The 20,371-nt window shown below is 38.9% G+C and overlaps 3 protein-coding genes across 3 annotated transcripts; 2 read left to right on the top strand and 1 right to left on the bottom strand.

Moving 5' to 3' along the window:
• The first annotated feature begins 1,012 nt into the window (after positions 1-1,012).
• On the top strand, positions 1,013-4,250 carry LOC137592660 (arrestin domain-containing protein 3-like). The gene is made up of 6 exons (XM_068310968.1): positions 1,013-1,341; positions 1,722-1,779; positions 1,864-2,011; positions 2,581-2,677; positions 2,922-3,178; positions 3,712-4,250. The coding sequence occupies exons 1-6, from the start codon at positions 1,095-1,097 to the stop codon at positions 4,159-4,161; spliced, it is 1,257 nt and encodes a 418-aa protein (XP_068167069.1). The 5' UTR covers positions 1,013-1,094; the 3' UTR covers positions 4,162-4,250.
• Positions 4,251-5,347: 1,097 nt separating this feature from the next.
• si:dkey-245n4.2 (uncharacterized) lies at positions 5,348-11,323 on the top strand. Its single transcript, XM_068310827.1, has 6 exons — positions 5,348-5,732; positions 7,329-7,732; positions 7,867-8,026; positions 8,902-9,021; positions 9,382-9,472; positions 10,019-11,323. Exons 1-6 carry the CDS (start codon positions 5,348-5,350, stop codon positions 10,215-10,217), a joined length of 1,359 nt encoding a protein of 452 aa, XP_068166928.1. The 3' UTR covers positions 10,218-11,323.
• A 3,421-nt stretch (positions 11,324-14,744) lies between these two features.
• On the bottom strand, positions 14,745-19,307 carry LOC137592515 (aquaporin-3-like). The gene is made up of 6 exons (XM_068310767.1): positions 19,107-19,307; positions 16,738-16,864; positions 16,433-16,570; positions 16,230-16,345; positions 15,916-16,133; positions 14,745-15,827 (listed from the first exon to the last, which is right to left on the bottom strand). The coding sequence occupies exons 1-6, from the start codon at positions 19,212-19,214 to the stop codon at positions 15,629-15,631; spliced, it is 906 nt and encodes a 301-aa protein (XP_068166868.1). The 5' UTR covers positions 19,215-19,307; the 3' UTR covers positions 14,745-15,628.
• Positions 19,308-20,371: the final 1,064 nt, after the last annotated feature.

Below are 20,371 nucleotides of genomic sequence, written 5' to 3'. Positions count from 1 at the left end.
TTCTAGTGTTTCTGCTCTCTAACCTGTTCTTGTGTTTGTAGAGGTTCTAGAAACAAAGCTCTCGCAGAATACAGTATACACAATATTAACCCTTCACTTTACCAATGTTTTAACACTAGAGGCAGACCTGAGCGTTCAGTAGTTTTCCTGTTTGCCTAGACTCAGATGAATTCTGTGTTTACCTTCTGCCACACCCGTTCACCTGCTTGTCTTCAGGGCAACATCAACATGTCACCAGACTCCCAACAAATCACATGTCATACAAGCGTTTCTTCAGATGTCTACATCATAAGTTATGTGTATATATATAATCAGACACATGTATTTGCATTCTGCTAAAATATGTTCCATTAATATTTAATTTATTCTTATTTTTATTGGCAGAAGGTTCAATAAGTTGATATTTTTTTGGCAATAATTTCACAGTTTCAGTCGTTACAGGGTTCATGACTAACACGTGTGTTTTTTAAAATTATCAAATATTTAAATTACTACACTTGATAATATAAGGCAGTGGGTTTTCTTAAACTAACCCAACAGGTTTCAGTGTATGCTCTGAAATAACTACCTGCCTTGTCCATTTGAATAAATACATTTCAATCTTTCAGTTAATAAATTCTTTCATTTTCTAATTTCCCCTCTACGCTTAAATTTCTTATATTTTCGAGATAGACATAAATAATTTGATATTTCACCTGCATTTCTTTAAAACACGATTCTCTCAAATTTACGCATGCGTGAGAAAGCAGAATATTGACGTTCTCCTAATAATATTCCTATTGGAATAATATAATGTGACTAATATTTGACCACGGATTAGTACAAGGCACTTCAAAAGAACCTTTTATTTCCGTTTCGTCTCAAATGTTGTAATACTACGCTGCCATTTGCTGCTATGGTTATTTTAATTACTAAAACCCATGTCGCAATGTTTAACATGAGGTAATAGTGGAGATTTTTCCTCGGTCTTCACTCGTCAGGCGGAGCCGGAGGCTGAATATTTAAGAGAAGAAACACGTGTCACGACGTCAATTTCTCCTCGGTGTTGACGCGGACGTGAAACCAGCGCATTCCGATCCGACGCGTCTTGAAGAATGTCTCCGATACAAGATCTTAAACTGATTTATACGTTTCCCAACAAAGAGAAAATCTTTTCTGAAGGAAATAACATCGTGGGAAAAGTTACTTTTACATTGACCAAGCCACTTAAAGTGAAGAGCATTATAGTGAAAGTCAAGGGGGATGCGCGCGTCGACTGGACGGAGGGAAGTGGAGATGACGAGACGTCCTACACCGCGCACAGAAGATATTTCAAATTAAAAGAGTGTTTAGTGTCAGAAGGTAAGGAAAAATAACCACATGTCTCTTGATTTCTGTCTGTAGCTTAAAATTTGGTCAGAATTTGTGTCCAAATTATGGATGTGTTGATGTATGAGGATCAATGACTGATTTTATTGCAACGCTTTGTACATTGTTTCTGTTATTTCTTTACATAACCAGCAATAGCTCAAAAATAGACAATTGGGGACTTATGCATGAAACAGACAAAATTCACTTAGAGTGAATAATATCTGCTTTTGTTCTAAATATGGTTTATCATTTAAACCTCTAATATATGATGTATTTCATATATGTACTCATGTACTTCATTTACTTCATGAAGTTCAAAAGTTTATGTAAAATGTTCTGTCTGGTGTTCCTCATTCTTACTTGTTTTTCAGGTGTTGAACTTCCCCAAGGAAAGCATCTCTTTAAGTTCAAGCTTACTATACCTGGAGGGTAAATGAGAAGCATCGACTTTAATTACTGTCGATTCTGCATCATTGTTTGTTCAGGACAAACATTATCATTTGCGTTTTACAGAGACATGCCATCATCTTTCAAGGGGTCACACGGGAAGATTGTCTACATGATTGAAGCAAAGATCTCCAGGAGCTGGCGGTGGCCTTCGGTGGTACAGGATGAGCTCAATTTTGTGTCACAGTCTTCTTTGAATAAGAGCCAAGCAATGGTACGTGGGACATTGCAAGAATATTTTGTTTCATCGAGCTGAGTTCCTACAGTAATCTAACTGCTGTTTAACCGACTTATGGCTGCTATGACAGACAAGATGTATAAAAAGAAGTCACATGATTAAGACATAATAGAGTGATGAGTGTGAAAAAAAAAAGTTTATAGACTTTTTATGAACATGACATCTGCCATGGAGCAAATACTAACAGTGTGTCAGAATGGAGGAGGCAATGAGGTGGAGCTACGGTAATTTGTGAGCTTTTATGATGTGGGTTGTAATGTGAGGAATAAACCACAGGCCTCTTGTTCCAACTTTGTCATGTAACATGAAACTGTTGTGTACTGATTTGATAATATGGGATACGAAAGGGAAAAAAAGCGATTGCTCAATACTTAAATCTTAAATGGATTCATGTTAGCTGTTAAAGAGTTCACTTTTTATAGCATAATTGTACATGAGAATGACCAAATCCAAAGGTTAACAGCAAAGCAGCAATATTTGCTCCTGGACTTTGATGTGCAGCCATGAAGCTGATATGAATTAATGTTTGTATGATGTTTTTTCAGTGTCCTCACACAGGGTCAGTGGGTAAAGAGGTTGGGGTTTTCTCCAAAGGACAAGTCCAACTTACTGCTACTGTCGACAGAAAAGTTTGCACACGAGGTAGAGTTATTACAGCTCACGAGGATCACAGTCAAGACATAAAGCTTTTGCACTTTGTTTCTTTACACTTTACAATTTTATGTGCATGTAATAATTATAACATTTCTATCACATTTGATTTTTCTTCCAGAAATTTATTTTTGAAATGATAAATGAAAATGCAGCATGTATGTATTATATTTTTAATTATTTTTTTCATGATTACCGGTAATTAGCATTGTTTTTGTTTTTTTTGTTTTTACAGAACACATGTTATCTATTGTTGCCAAAATCCGTAATTTCTCCTCCAAAAAAATGAGACCCAAATTCAGTTTTCAGCAGAAAATTGTCTACAGGGCCAGCGGCTCTACTAAAACACACGACCAAAGCCTGTGCAAAATGAGCGGGGAGGTGATCAAAGGGAATTCAGAAAGAACCGTCACCTGCCGCATGAAGATTCCGGATGATGTTCTTCTCACTCTCTCTAACTGTGAAATCATTTCAGTTGAGCATTATCTCAAGGTATGTAATAATAATGCTTGTGTTACATCAACTCTTGTCCATATGTTGTCTATTTCTAACTCACCAGGTGTTTGTAGTTGCTATAAACCAACCATTGGTTCGGTTTTTTTTTTAAAAACACAGGGAATTATTTCCTCAATATTCAGTAAGAAATGGTTGCATACCTTCTGCAATGTGCTGAAAATTTATGGAAATGCAAAAATTCCTGGAAACAGAAAAAGAGGTTTATGGACTGATAATCTTTCTCAAAATTATGAAATATGCAGATACAGGAGGAATTCTTTCTGCTATCTGAATGATGATTTTCCTGTCGCTATGAGAAACCAGTGTCTCCGAGCTAATAACCAAGGAGCTGAAAGTGTCACCTTAATCTTAACCTGGCAACTAATTGTGCAAAGTTAATGTGCTCTCAAATGATATTCTAGTTTTGTTTGGTTTTCACCTTTATAAACAAATAGCAGAAGTGATGTTATCAACATTTTAATAAAACTGCGATTTAGGTAGTTTTTGCTTACTACTATATTTTTTCCCAGGTGTATCTAGATATCAGTTTTGCCTTTGACCCAGAGGTGAGATTTCCACTGATCATCGTTCCTTCAAAGCACGCTACCCCTCAACCTCGTAAGAATGTGGAGCCTTGCCCAGCTGAACCTGTCGAGGCCCCAAGTTCCAGTGACTTCAGTGACTTCCCTCCTCCTGACTTTCCCCCTCCTCCCCTATTCGGAGTTCCAGGTGCTTATGGATACCCAACACCGGATTTCACGCAACATGTAAACACAGCAAGTGGTTCCAACCCTCAGTGGCAGCAGCAGGTCACTCCACATTTTTTATCAAATCCAGCTTTCCTACCACTACCTCCTTCTGCCCCATTTTTGTTTCCGCAAGAACCTCCGTCTTATAGTTCCCTTTTTCCTGACTCTAATTACACAAATGGTGGATCTGAGCCCGAAGAAAACAGTGAACTTCAAAAAGAAAAGATATAAGATTGTAAAATGAACTGACATCTGAAGTTTTTTAAATTGTTGTTCTATCCTTTGTGTCATACTTTTAATAAAAATGTTAATTTGTTAAATAAATATTAATTTTACGCACTTTAACTAAACCGGTTTTCTTCTGTATGAAAGCTTGAAGCTGGAGGTGGTAGCATTAGTGAAACAAGCAAGGTAGATTTTGACAGGAAAAAAGTCCCCCAAATGGAGAAACATGAGCCAGCTGACTGCTCTTGTGAGCTGGGAAACGTGTGAGAGCAGACTGTTTACCCATTCGATAACCAACACCCTTATACAAAGAAACATTTGTGTCTCACATCAGAATCACAACATAACAGACACAAATTCAGAGGGTGTGGCAACAGTCCAAGACAATAGCTGTTATCCTGGAGATAAATGAAAACCTCATGTGACTCCTTTATCTTATACACCTGCTTCTAAAATTTGGAACCATATTGGTATTATCAAGATATCATTTAATGACTCATCACAATGTACAACAAGTTACCGTGTGCCCTTTTACTCAACGTCTACTTTAAGCTGGCATCTGGTAAAACAAATTTTAAAAAAACAAAAATGTTTTACTGATATCAAAAGTATTGTATACTGTAGCAAACAAAACAAGATTTCTTCTTGATTGTGAAATGCTTTAACTGAACAATTTTTTTGTTAGAGGATGTAGTTGAGATGTGTCCAGTGCAGACTTACACATACTTATTAGTGCACAGAGAAAAACATCACATGATCACACTGGCCCCAAAAGCTGTCCCGTTCCTCACAGTAACGAGTCAGCAATCCTTTTCAGCAGGGAACATTGTTTTCTCCTTATAACAGATTTATGCTCTTTGAAGCTAATTGGTAGTCCGTGGAGTTCTAGGGCTGTAGGAGTAAACACATTCCCGTGCCTTCCATAGTGATTAACAATGTGTCTATGGATGTGGTGTGAGTCACACATGACACAAAACAAACAAACAAACAAATAAACCAAAGATTTCTGTTGAATATTAGTTGTGATTAAAAAAATTGTACATTAAAAAAATAAATTCGTTGCAGATCAAATAGCATTATTGTCAACTTCTGATGCTGCAGGAAGAGAGTTGAAGCAGCAACAGGAAGGCGTGTAATGAATCAAAACAACCTATAATTCATCCTGTAGATGTTTTGTCTTGATCCCCGCACAATGAACCGAACTTTACTGGACATCTTCACTTTGGGGACCATTCATGTCCTCCTGAAGAGTTATGGAGGAGATGCATGGATGCTCCTCTATTCATCCATGGAAGGGGTGTGTGAAGTCCCGCCCACTGGCACTTGTTCCTGTTGCTGGATCATCAGAAGCCCCGCCCACTGGCACTTGTTCCTGTTGCTGGATCATCAGAAGCCCCGCCCACTCGCACTTGCTCCTGTAGCTGGATCATCAGAAGCCCCGCCCACTGGCACTTGCTCCTGTAGCTGGATCATCCGAGCTGCCTCTCGCAGGGGTTCTCAGTCCGTCACCGTTATCGCCATCGCCATGGGGAGAGGATTGCTTTGTGTCCACATGCTCGTTATCGTCATTTTCAAAGGTAACGTAGATAGAAAAAACCTTGTTAGAATGCGCTGAGTCACTTTTTAACGGAGCTGCTCGACCACCGCACTTTTAAGTTGCCTGTAAACTAGCTGTTCAAAATCATGGCAGCTAGTTACATAACTTCATATGCAAGATGTTTTAGGCAACTAAATACATTGACTTTCGCGATAATGAGTTAGAAATCTTTAATAACTATAAAATTGCTGTGGCTTGCGACACAACACTCATTAACTTGTTGATGATTCCTCCTGCGTCTTGTCAGAAGACTTTAGCTAGCTTTTAAACTAGCTAGCTTAAAGTTGGTGCCACAGACTCCGTGAAATAAAGTTAAAATTCTACTAAGATAAGTAGAAACTACTGTCTTTTGTTTTTTTCCAAGTGAAAGATTGCCCTTGTCTTTGTTAATGTGTAATAATGGACTGTACAGTCCACTAACTAACAACAACAATGTTAGATAACTGACATATTGTTCTACCTTTATGCCCAACAATGCCATACTGTATAGTCTAGGTTGAATTTCACATACGAATTCATATAAATGTTGCTGTGTCATGTCATAAAACCAGTTATAACCTCCTGGTTTGAATAAGGAAGTTTTGGTGTTATATCATCACAGTACTAAGAAAGAGCCCTTCTGCGGTGACAGGCATGTAGCTCCAGCATCTCAACTGACACGCCCCGTTGCCTAGGAGATGCTGTTGGCGCGTGTCAATGTTTGGGGCGGGGCTTCCAGCGGCATTCCCTGGTCCTATTGAAGTGTCGCGATAGTTGAGGCTGTTATTGTCTGCCGTCAGTGACAAGTTGCACTGACATTTAAAAATAAATCAGTAATGATCAAATCAATAATGCCAGAAAACGTTCTATCTGTGACATTCTTTCTAACGTTGTCTCTCTTCTTAAACTCGTAAACTAGAGATAAATAATCTTTAATCAGATTTGCTGGAGTCTTTTTAAATTACTTATATTGTGTATATATATAAAGGCTCTATTATATATATATATATATATATATATATATATATATATATATATATATATATATATATATATATATATATATATATATATATATATATATATAAAATAATAGAGCCTTTGAACACATTTAATACGTTCTCATTTGCATTTTGCTGGAGGCATGCAAATCTGTAGTTTATTCATTTTGATGGTTGTCAATGTTGTATTTTATTTTTCAACTAACCATTTCCCTCTAACCATTTTCCCATCCATTATTATGTTGCAATGCAAAAGAGATAGTAATTTTTGTATTAATAAGAAAGTATTTATTGGGCTTTTGTCAGACTTTAAAACCAGCACTGTGTGTAGTTGCCATCATGCACCAGAAAACTCCTGTGTCAGTGCAAAGTACTGTCACTTCACACAATCACCGTGGTATTTCAATGAAATCTGGGATGCCACCCAAACAGTGGGGTGTACCACAGTTTTTCTTAGGATTCCGCGGAATGCAACAGGAAGTGCGAAACCCACGGTATCTTTTGCGGGTGTGAATGTGTCTGGTGTGAGTGTGTCAGTAAATAACTTTGTTGTTGTTGTTGTTGTTGTTGTTGTTTTTTTCCTGTCTCTTCCACAGATGTGTCTGGCCTAAGGATTCAGAACAAACTGCTGGGTAAATGTCTGCAGGTGCAGGAAGGAACCAATGGAAGGAGAGTTTCTCTAGCTGACTGCACCCCATATTCAGACTTACAGGAATGGCACTGGCTCCCAGAGAGCATGGCTTTCAGCAGTCAACATAGTGGGGAGTGTCTGACTGCATCAGGAGAGCAATATGAAGGTGTCCACCTGAAGTCTTGCATCCTTAGTGCTGAAAGTGATGTGACCGGTGCTGGAGTGATAGAAGCAGATAGGGGCAGAGAGGCCAACAGCCAGTCCTGGTCTTGTTCCAGGAAAGGCCACATCACTTTAAAAGGAAGAGGGCTTCACCTTAGTGCAACGCAAGAATCCACTCTGGTTTTCCTTTCAAGGGAACATAAGCAGGTATGAAGATATTCGTGAAAAATATAATCTGATTTTTTCTAATTCAGATCAGTTCTGTTGAAGAATATTTTAACTCTAAAAATAGACCTATTAAAAGACAAGTAGTTGCTGAAAGTTTGTTGTGGTCACCTTAGCAGGGCGGCAGGTGGCAGGCACTTGACAATAAGACATTGTGCAATGGGAGTTACAGCAGACATCAACAACACCAACACCAACCTCTCCACCACCTGGGGAAACAGGAACCTGGAATTTTTCCAAGTGCTACGTCTGATGTACACAGACAGACTGAACTATGTAAGACCTATAAGTATTCACCAGCTTTATAATCCTAAGTGTCTTGCTAGAGTATTAGTCTCTACTAAAACTGACATATTTCTTGAGATCGCTCAGTGGCTGTGTCAATTTATGACAACAACAAAATATCTGACAAAATATGTCAAAAAAAATCTCAAACAACACAAAACGTTATCAGTCAATTTAAAGAAAGCATTTGTTAACTGGTCATTTTTCTTGAATTGGAAAGGTTGCTAATCAGCAGATGATGCTCCAAGCTAGGAAGTTTCAGTTCTCTGAATATTTACAGACATGAATTCAGCGAGAAGTTTTACAGGATAATCTTCTTCCAACTCTGTGTGGTGTGTTCAGATTATGGCCTGTGTCCTGATACCAGCTGTATGATTTATTTTGCTACAGCTCACATATTAGATTACAACACGCCTGCTTTCAGGCTGAGGAGCTAATTTAGTTAAGTGCTCTTTTGACCAATCGATATTTTCCTCTTCTTAGAGCACCGAAAGCCACTCCATGAAACAGCAGTGCTATGATTTGTCAAGTCATGGCAACGCTGATTTATTTTACCCGTACATCAGGCTGACCCTGCAGCAGCTTCTTTTCCTTCTGACAAATGAAGATGGAAAACCACTACAGTTGTGATAAAAATATCCATTTGTTGACCTTTGTTTTCACAAGGTTTCATGAAAAACATGAAGATGCAAACAAACTAAACCTTTATGATAAAGAAAGGATTCAAAATAGATTGGCATTATATCAGCTATTGATTCTCCTATGTAATGCTTTTTTATCAGGAATTTGCTCTCTAAGGAGTCCTGGTCATTCCTTCTGGTTGACTTGTCCTCTTTTTGTTTGTTTTTTTATGTTTCTATTTCCAGTTGAAGGTGTTCAGGGTGTTGAGGTCACAGAAATATATCCCATAATGGGTGACCCTCGCTCACCCGTGAGCACCAAATCCCCTGTAGATCCCACCATGATATTCTTCACTATGGATTATGGTAAGTTTTGTAAACTGAAATCAATAAGAGATTGAATGTGTCCTCTGCTTGGTGAGTTTTATTACTGGAAATATTCAACGCCACGGTTTGTGATTCAGTCATCCGACGGTACTTTTCCACCACTAGGTGGGGTTGGATGAACGAGTAACACAAACCATTAGGCGGTCGTGGTGAAATGTGTGTAAAGGAGTTTCTCGAGACATTTTTGATCACAGGTCTTAGGTTGTAACATAAATCAGACTTAATGCATGAAAGAAAGTCATAGGTTAGAAACTAAAGGTAAGTGTAATTGTGGTTTGTGTAAAATAAACATTGCAATATTTGATCTGTGTCTTCATGTGTTTGTGTGCATGTGTTTAGGGATGGGCTGGAAGATAACCATGCTGGTTCTGAGCTCTTTGGCTCTGGTCCTGGGTACTGTCATTATTATCCTCAATGTTTATTCCAACAGGTGAGTGTCAAACATAACAACACAAAATAGTCACTTATTTATGTATGTTTAAATAGAGAGGAATTCTAAATAATTAGTTCATTATTGTAATTGTCAGCTAATGAGCACTATAAGATTAAAGAATTAACTGGTAGCAGCATCTCAATTTTTAAAGTGTGATTTTATCATTGTTTTTATGCTTTTTTCAAGGCTTTGTCTACAGAATTAAGAACATTTTAAACACCATTTTGGCCTATGATGATGTGTGATGGGAATTTGGCAACATTTTTGATGTCAGAGAGTAACTAAATAATAATTTAAAAAAACCCTATTACCTATAAGCCATAAAAGCAGGTAAAACCCTTTTTGTGAAAACCCATATCCGGCTACTGTAACAAACTAATTTTAAAACTTATCTTTTTTTTTTATGTAATTTGAAAAGAAAAGCATAATTTGATGAAGAGTTTGAGGTGTGTGTGAGGCAGAAAATGAAGTACTGGACTCTTGTACATGGCTGAATTTTGAACGCCTGCCTACTTTTTGTCTATTTTTGTGCTGCCGAGACAGAAGGAAGAAGGTGGTGTGTGTTCTGAAGTCATACACTCCGAGGCCTGAGCTGAACGTTCCCGGGTCCCCAGTGCCCAGCGAAAGAGCCCCTCTGACAGAACATGCCATGCGCCTCCCGCACTCTTCCCCCACGTTACAGCGAGGAGAGATCTTAATCGAGTGGAAAGACGGCACTGTTACTCCACTATACGAGGCCTGAAGGGTGCGTTTGAGCACACATGTAGAGTTTTCTGTTGGAAGACAAAAAAAAAATTGAAAGTTTTCTTTTGATTTTTATCAAAATAATGATAAACAAACTTTACTCTTCACTATTTCGTCACATAGAAAGTTCAAGGATTGACATCAGATGGTTTCTTTGAGGCTGAGCTGCTGCATGAAGATAAAAGACATTGTGAAACTTCCAGAGTAGAAAAAGTCCTGACTTCTGACATGGAAGGATCACTTGTTGAATAAAAGGACTGTGATATTAATGTTTAAGGATTCAGACATTGTTGACCATAAGTACCACATCAGAGCTCCACAAAGCACCCAATAACGTTTGCCTTTGGTCGGATAAAAATGAGAAAAACTAGTATTTATTAGCTTTGGCCCACACTGTCACTCATCCATGGAGTCAGCTTAGGTCACCCATTACAAGGGCTAGACAATATATTGTCTCAGCCTGAACATCACATTGAATCCATAGGCAATATTCACATATACAGTATGTTCGATTTAATTTTGTGCGGAATAATGTAGGAACTCACACCCTTAATATTAGGAATTGCAGAAAAATTTAGGGAAATATTACAATTGTGTCTTAACTTTATTGTGATTTTTTGCTGAAAATGTGTCTTTTAAATCAGTACAGTATTAATGTGTTTATTTAGTGTTTACTTTATGTCATAACCATGTAGTTTTGATAAGTAAATGTACTTTACATTGGAAATATAGAGAGTGTAGAATGTTACAATAAATTTACTTTTCTAATGCATTTTAACAATGGCATTAAGAAAACAGCTGCTTTTAGAATGAACTTAGTTTGTTCTTCACTTTGGAAACCATAGTTGACTGAACGATCATACTGACGATGTTTGCATCTCTATTAGTCTGAACACTCCTCGTCTGTAGAGACTTAGTGTGAAGATCCTGTGACATGATTGAAAGCTGCAGAATCAGCTTGGATGGAGACAGCTCTGTCAGCTATCATCTACTTTGTGTTTCGTTTTGACGTGTGATCCCACCAATTTGTGGAAATTGCACTTGTTTTTTACTAGAGTTATTTTTTTAAACTATTAACCTTGTAATAAAATGGGACAAAAACAATCGACTTCTCCTGTATTAATGACTCCATCGTGACGAATGCGAAGCAATGAAGTACGTAAAAGTATTTGTTTCTCTCAAGCGACCTTTCCGATAGTTGAATAGGGTACTGATTGAGAAGGATGGGGCTCGCTTGCCGACAAAAGCACCGTATCGTAATTACACCAGATAATTCAGGGGAATACAGCGATCGTAGATAAGTGGGTTGAGGATGAAGGTGGTGATGAGAGTTCCAGAGAACTTGGTATTACCCTGTGGCACGGAAACTTCCCAGCAGGAGGAGTCTGCAACAGGGAAACAAAAGGATGCTTTCCTGTTTTTGGGAAAGGCCAGTGTTTTATGTTCCAGGGTCTTTGCGCTGCCAGAAAGGTCACTTTCTCTGACGTTTAAAACTCTTTATATCGCATGCATTTTTAATGAGTGTTTTGCTTCTGTCATGTGTTTTTTTAATGTGTATTTATACATTTTGCTCCACACCATAACTCCTGCCTTATACTAAATGAGAGGGTGCAAAGTTTAATGAGGAACATACAGCACCCTGGAAATATCAGCATGTTCAGCATCCCACGCCCTTCCAAAACATCCGCATGCCTGAAGAAATGAAGACAGGTTTTTTTTTCCATTTTAATTATTTGGCGAAATATTAATTTACCTCCTACAGTTGTTGTTTAATTTTGATTAGCCAGTAAGCCATAAGAGTAGGATACTGCTTTTATTAGTTTGTGCTATTTTTGTCAGACTTTTTTCTGTTCTGATTTGGATTAAAAAAAAAAAAAGATTTCTATGATGATAAAGCTCCGAATCTAAACTTCAAATGAATCATGGATGTTCTCGTACTTCGGTACTTGGTGACACCATCATCACCTCATTTGAAATCAAACATACTATCAAGACTATCTAGCTACATTAATCAAAAGCATAGCGTCATGTCAATGTTGTGACGCTCTCCTGTGTGGTCGGACGAGTCTTCTTGTGGGTGAGTCAGACGTATTTTGGGAGTGACATCCGTATCAATAAGAGGTGTGTCTCAGAGGCCTGACTCAGCAGTCTGAACACCTGGCCAATCATAATATCTGGTTTCACAGAATCTTTTCAACAATCCCATCAAACTTGGACCATTTGGAGCAAAAAAAAATCTGTAATTCAGTTTTGCCTGTGTGATTTGTTTTCAGTTCTGTCGGAAGGATCAATGCGCTGAACTTGCAGAATAGAATTTCTAGTGTTAACCACATAAATATTTTATTACAGCGGGGCTCTCTAAAAAGAGCTGAATTTTAAAGTGCTAACAATATTTTAAAGTCAAATGACACAACTTTGTAGAGCAGGTTTTACTGGTCATTAATAAGACTTAAAATATGCTAACAGCACCCAATGTAATAGCGCAATAAAATTACCAGATGAAGCAGGATTCAAAAGGCTGCCTTAAAATTCGCATGGAATTTCAAGAATATTTCTATATATTTTATATAGAAACACTGTCTGGAATGACTACATTGTTAAGTGTTGTAGCTGACATTTTACGCAACACCTCGATGCCAAGGAAAACACAAGGAAGGAACAGAAATGCATTAAAAGGTCCCGGTATGTAGGACCATCCTCCATATCCTTTTTGCAGTTTGCATCAGCCAAATATTTAGTGTAAATCCAAATTCCAGAAGGAAACACGCCAAAATTTTGGATGACCTTTTAAAGCTATGAAACAATAACATTGGATCTTTGTTTGCTCCTCTTTGTGTGTTACTGTTTGCTGCAACTACAAATGCGTCAAAGCTTTTTCAGGGAATCCTGTAATGCATGAAGCAAATAAATATTTTAGAGACATATTTGCAACTAAAAGCAGCTGGACAAAGTAAATCTCCTTTTTTTTTTTCAAATGGAAGCATAAAACCTTCAGTATGCAGGGTTCTTGTTGGTGGCATTAGGGCTCATTCACATGTTATGACTTGTCCCATCGAAAACTTCTCTGCTGTTCCCATTCTGTTTATATCTTCCATGAATATTTTTTATTTAGTGGAAATGACTCATTAAGCTCCTCAAAGTCAATGCAGCTTCAGAGGAAACTCTGCTGTTATCACACATGGTCCACACATGAGCTCAACTCTTCCCTCAGGTGTTTTACTCAACAACAAAACAGACCATTCGTGTCCCAGTCTAAACCAGACCCTCCATTCAGCCATGAGAGACGCAGTTTATTGCTCTGCAAAACATTAAGGGAAAGTTTTTCACCACTCATGCACGGTTAGTCCTTTTCCTCTTTCTTTTTCATTCTTTCGTTGTGTTTTTCTTTCTTTCTTTACATCTTTCTGTGTGTGCTGGCTTTTTCCACATGGCGTGTTTTTCCCCATAAATGCGAGACTGAAGTCAAGCCAGGTGCAAATGTTTAGATGGGACTGTGGCATGATTGGCCTCGGGGAAATAATAGCAATTTTAAAGGAAAACTCAGCGCCAGTTCCTGTTAAAAGGTATTTATGTGCTATGAGAAATGTTATATAGGTCACAGAATACAGTTTTGGTGGTTTTGATGGAGGTATGCAGGTCTAGTCTTCAAGTGCTTTCTCGTTCACGCAAAAGATTTGTCTACAGATGCTTATCCAACTCGCGGGTCACGGGTCAGCCCGCTACTTATGGGGTTTGTCAGGTTACACCCCGGATGAGACGCCAGCTCATCGCATGGCCGAACGAAAGACAAACAATGCATGATCACATTCACACCTACAGATAGTTTTGATATGACCAGTTCAACTAAGCTGGATGTTTTTGGATATGGGAGGAAGCTGGAGAATCCGGAGAGAACCCACACAGATAAGAGGAGAATATATTAACCCAGCACAGAAAGGAATCAAACCCACAACCTTCTCGCTGCGAAGCAATAGCACTAATCACTGTGCCACCATGCTGCCCTTGTATGAAGCAAAAATTGCTCCTTATTATCTGATTTGACAACAAGTGAATATTTTTAGCTGGACAATCAGCAAGAACAGTAGTAGGAAATTTCCATCTAACTGAACTTTTCAGCAGGAAAAACCAGGATTGATGTTACTCATACTTTGGTCTGCGGATACCGAGGTATGCTTGGAAATGACGTGTATCCTCAAAATAGCTTCATAAACCACCACTCTGCGCTGCGTAATGATGGAGAAAGTTTCCTTTTGGGAAACATGAAATCGTTATAAAGAGCAAAGCGGACCGCTATGTAATCTAGTTTCTCTCTTAACATCGGACGCTGCTGTTGCGCTGATCTCCAGTTTTTCTGAGGTGCTTTCGCAGAACACATCTTTCCAACAGTATGATGCATTTTAATTCTCATATGCAGGTGTGACTAATAAACTTGGTAATAATTGTGTTCTGATGTGATCTGATGAGAGCGACAAACATTTATGTCATGTAGGTATGAACAGCAACAAGAAGGTAACAAAAGCCAAGCTTCTGCAATGTTCAACAAAACCTTTATTGTATCAGTACAAAAGCATTTCCCCATACTAACAGGTATAATCAACATTACAAGTTTAACATGATTTTAGCTTAATATGTTAATATAGTCCTGTACACAGAAGATCATTACTCTGAAGACATTCTCTGGGATGCAACCCAAAGGCTGCAATGGCTACTGACGAGACTGACATCGCACAAAGGTCACCTCTGCTGGTGAAATACCACAATAATTGTCATCTTCTTCAAAAATAGCTGGTCAGCTCTGTTCCAGGGCTAAATGGTTGTTTCTAAAAAAAAAAAAAGTAAAAAAAAAAAAGGACAACAACTTCTGAATAGCTGCGTTCAGATGGCAGCGGTTCCAGGAAGAATGTGGGCAACGTGTATCTTCACCACCACATGTCAGCTCTAAATAACAGAGCTGTTTTAACTTCACCATTTCCTATCAAGTTATCCTGAATTTGAGTATTAGCAGTGAAAGGTTCTGGACTAACAAAATATTCATAGAAATTAACAAGAAGTCACTTGAAACAGGTTTGTCTCAATAGATCTCTACAAGTCTGTAACTATAAATAAAATTCCATAAGTAAAAGCATACAATACTGTTAAAACAGAAGTGTTACAGAAACCACAAGAATTAATGTAATTCTGTGATTCTGAACTTGTCTATTTGTTCCCCTCCATTCTTACACATGACTGTTCCTCTACAATATAATACAAATACATGATATTGAAAAGAGTCAAATGTTCTCACAAGAAAATCTGAAGAAATTTCCCAAACAGCTGTCAAAATAACATAGTTGGGAAAAAAATCAGCTGTTACTGGAAGGAGAAATGCTGGTTGTGTTCAAGTGTGCCTTTGAATGCTTCATGAGACACTCAGAATGCTTCCTTGGAGTTTTTGGGGTTGTCTTTGGTGCTGATGTTAGTGAGTCGGACGTTCTCCTCCTCTGCCTCCTTCTGATCACGTACTTCTCCTTCCACGTGGAAGCCAACCATGAACTGGTAGATCATCACGCCGATGATGGTGCCCAGAAAAGGTGCAAAAATGGGCACCAGGAACCAACCTCTCCTAGCCCTGATAGGAGATATAAAATGTTTCTTCATCAAAAACTGGCCGTGAATTGTTGGGATTTAAGAAGATGCTTAAATTCTGTGTAACTTACGTGAAAACATCTGTGCCCCACCCAGCCATAGCGGTAAAAATACGTGGTCCGAGGTCTCTGGCAGGGTTTACAGCATAACCGGAGTTGAAGCCCATAGACAAGCCGATGACCAGAACCACAAAGCCCACGGTGAAGGCCTCCAGGCCTTGTGGGATGGGGTTGTTGTACGGATCCACAATGGCCAGAATACAGACAATAAGCGCTGCTGTGCCAATTATCTATTTTGAAAGAAATGCATGTAAGAGATAGTTGTCATATTCGTAAGATGATAGGAAATTGTGTGTTAAATACCATCTTTTTTTTAAAAAAATTACCTGATCAAAGAAGCCGTTGACGATGGTGAGATGTTTCCCAGGGTAGGTAGCGAAGATGCCGGCCGTGGCATTTGGTCCGCTTACATGGAAGTTTCCGGGATGGTCCCACAGAGCATCTGGAGAAACAACAAAATACAGTATAAAAGTTTTCTATACTTTTTAGAATTTCCTAGGGGTCTCTTCAATTTGACTCCAAATCTTACCGTAGTACATGCCAAAAATGATAGCAGCACCGAAAAAGGCGCCGATTGTCTGAAAGAGGAAGAACATGGGGAACTTCCTCCAGCGCTCTCTTCCAAGCAGACACAGGGCAAAGGTCACTGCAGGGTTCAGATGGCCACCTGCAAAATACACATGATAAATGTAGACAGAAGGCTCGAAATAGAACATTGAACCAACATTTATTCGTCCTACAAATTTAATCTATCCGGGAAAACTAATGCTTTTAATATATTTATTTCAATAAATAAGAATAATTCTTATAATAATAAGGAAATTCTTTGCTAACCTGATATCTGGCCACACACCAGGATGCCTAAAGTGGCGGCGAATCCGAAAGCAAAGTTGACAGTGAGGAACATGCCATGGGAACCGCTGCTCAAAACCTGCTGGGCCACAGCACCGCAACCAAACATCTGGAAAAAGAGGACAAAAATATTACTCCCTAGTTACCAAAAAACTCTTTGAGGGGCGCACATCACATCAACAACATTCAGAATCTGGGTGTAGAAGTCTGCTTTTTCAGCCCAGGTTCGGTCAAGGGGTAAAATTTTGATGTCATTAGCGAAACCCATGAACAAAGACCTATTGTGTCGGTAGTGGAACACAGGACAGTAGACTTCGTGTACAGAAAAGCCAGTGTTACCTTTGGCAAACTCACTGCACAGCTGGTGGATTGCAAGAGGAAGTTAAAAGTGTACCTGGAGTTTCTGTACATGCTATGCTGTGCATTCTAACTGCTGTTGGCTTTATAATGCACACATATGTCTATAGCTTCTTTCTATGTGTGGTTCATGCTGAGACAGCTGCTCTTTAAGCGCCTTAATGAGGATACGTCTCAGACCACAGGACTCAGAATTTGAGGTTTGCTTAAAGGGAACCACACTCAGAGGGTTTGGCGCCTGAGGGGAGTTCGTCATCAAGGGTTGTCTCAAATCTTTTCCAACCCTGAGGAGGATATTACCAGGAACCCCCACCCCCCCACCCCTGTAAATCAACTCGTGTTAGAACTGTGTAGGGAATGTGACGATAAATGTCTCATTCTGCAAAGTTTTTTCTTAATGTCAGAAGCATTGGATTACAAATGACGGGCCATTAGCAAGCAAGTGCCAACATCCTTACTTATATCACATTCCACCAGTGAGGCCTCATTTAAAATCCAACACAGAACTCTGGGAGTGCTGTTGAAGAATTCTAGTATCTAGCTATTCTCTTTCTTTCTTTTTTTTAAAACTCTGCTTCACCACCTCCTCAACCGACATGCAATTGGCTGAGTCAGCTGCTGTCACTTCAAGCTTTTAGCGCAGTCGGGACGCTTATGAAATGCACATTGGGCATTTGTTCCGGAGCAAAGACGTCTGCTGATCGGGAATCATTCTGGAATTTCCAATTCAATGATTCCACCATGACCTTGTGATAAAAGGCATAAAAATCAATGGACGACAGAAGATTCCCATTCGCATACGTTAGTTATCCATCACAACCATCGCACAATGGCAGTTGATGATTACTTTAATATGTCACAAGCAAAAACTTTGCCAGGAGAAGATGTCAATATCTAGTGGAGGAAGTTAAACAATGTCAGGAATGATATACGTAATAATACACCAATGTTATGTCGCCAATCCTTGTCCGTGCTGTCATCAACATGTGTCATCTAAAGAATGACTGAACCGCACCCTCCTGTCCCATCAGTCATCACAGAACATGTAGATCTCTTCAACTGGGTGTGGCATTTGTTTAGCATTTAAGCGATTTGTAGAACTAGTTAATAGTAATAATTTGTTATGCGAAAACAACCCTCAAAATTATCGGGATAAAATGTTTCTTCATCTTCATGATTAGATTTGTTCTTCAAACTAAAGTCAGCACAAATTTTCTGATTGTTAAACCATGAAAGGAGTCCTTAAATTTCCTACTATTCTTGTTTTTGCACCTTTAAAACACATTTTTTCCTATGTGCCAAGATTGCTTCCTATAAAACAGTAGGTCCATACAGCTGGAACTGTTCTGTTGAGTCTGGATCTATTTTATTTTTATTGTTATTTTAACAAAAGTCTCTTTTATGACTGGGGGGGGGGGAGCCTGTATACAAGCAGTTATCCGATCACATTTCCTTTTTGTCTATCAGAATGCACTGGCATAAAGTTACTCACATTTAAACTTGCATAATGTTGTTGAATCTCATTGACACTGAGGTGTTATTTGCCGTTAACATGTTCTTTTCCACACATGAGTGGTAAAAGGATGGCATGAGGTTCTTCTCCAGGATCCTGGATCTCACCTCAAAACAAATACTTTTGTGTGATTGTAAATAAGGTTTCATCTGCGACGCGCTGACAGCCTGTTTGCTCCCAGCTCTGTTTGCACACACATGTGACACTTCTTGTAGACCCGAGGGTAATTACCAGCTCTGTCCAACCCAACGAATGTCATGTAACACACTTTGAAGTGCATGGCTTATAAATTACAGGCAGTTTCTAATCATTCACAGCTCTTCAAACATGGCAAAAAAAAAGAAAAAAGTGGTCAATTATTATGTGAGTGATTGATCGCATTGCAAATTCCAAAGAAAATGCAACAATTGAACATATGGTATGTTTTAATTCCACACATCCTCCAAATTAGGGTAAAATGAGATAATGCCTTAACACTTACCACCAGGATGAGGGTCCCAAGGCATTCAGCCATGGCCTGACGAAGCAGCAGGTTGCGGATCTGGAAGAACCGAGAGAGTTTCTCCAAGTAGATCTTCTGTCTGCCCATTTTTGCTTCCTGGAGGATGATGGTGGTGATGATGATGATGAGAGAGAGAAGACAACGTCTGCAGGAGGGTTTTCCTGTCTGACTGTGAAGCCAGGAGGACCGGTTCTTCTTATAGAGCCCTGATGGACCCAGACTGGAGCAGTGCCAGGCCTAACCTCAGCCCCACCTACCTCACCACGCCTCCCCGCACGTCCCGTTGTGATTCACCCTCTGGTTTCCTCATCGACTCTCATTCTCCCACACTTTCCCTCTCGGACTTTCTGACACACATTAACACACTTTTATATTTTGCTGTATCTGCAATCTATTTCGTCCAAGTCGTTCAAGACAAACTACAGATTACAGAAGGCATCATATTTGTCTAAAAAGTGTTTTTTTTTTAAAAAGCAAATATTTGTATTGGCAATTTTTTTTCTAGAGGAACAAAAAACAGCCAGAAGTTATTGTTGTTTCCTCTTTCAGAATAGAATCATTATGATGGGAATGTGTGTGAGTTGGAATAATCGTCCATTTGCTTTTGATTACACATGCCTTGAGGTACTTTTATTTTGAAAACAACAGACATTAACATTTAACATCTTAAACAGTTTGCTATTTTTAACACTTATAAAGAAATTAGGAAGTCTGGGATCACACTGAATAATTTGTAAATGTAGTTCCTGTTGCAGTCACTGCTTGCCTTTGATCAGTAAATTAAGGAATAATATTTCTTATACTTGAAAAGGCCTCCATGTCATTGTGCAACACATATCTATTCATTTGCTTCACACTGAAGCCAACAAACTGATTTTTTTGAGCTGAGATTAAACCAAATTGAAGTCCTGGATTGTACCTTAATGATATCAAACGTCCCTGAGACATTTTGTACTCTGGAGAGGAGAAATAAATCACGCATGCTGTAATGCATCCCTCTTTACAGCCCCTAACTTGTTCATTCCCACTTGGTTTCACACACACACACACACACACACACACACACACACACACACACACACACACACACACACACACACACACACACACACACACACACACACACACACACACACACACACACACACACACACACACACACACACACACACACACACACATCCCTCTCTCTTCTCCCTGTCTGCCTCTCATCTTGTTTTCTCTGACCTGTTCTTTTGTGGCCT

The sequence above is a fragment of the Antennarius striatus genome, chromosome 3 (assembly GCF_040054535.1).
Source record: "Antennarius striatus isolate MH-2024 chromosome 3, ASM4005453v1, whole genome shotgun sequence".
Classification (NCBI taxonomy): domain Eukaryota; kingdom Metazoa; phylum Chordata; class Actinopteri; order Lophiiformes; family Antennariidae; genus Antennarius; species Antennarius striatus.
The sequence above is the reverse complement of the archived record's forward strand: the minus strand, read 5'-3'. Positions and strand labels throughout refer to the sequence as shown.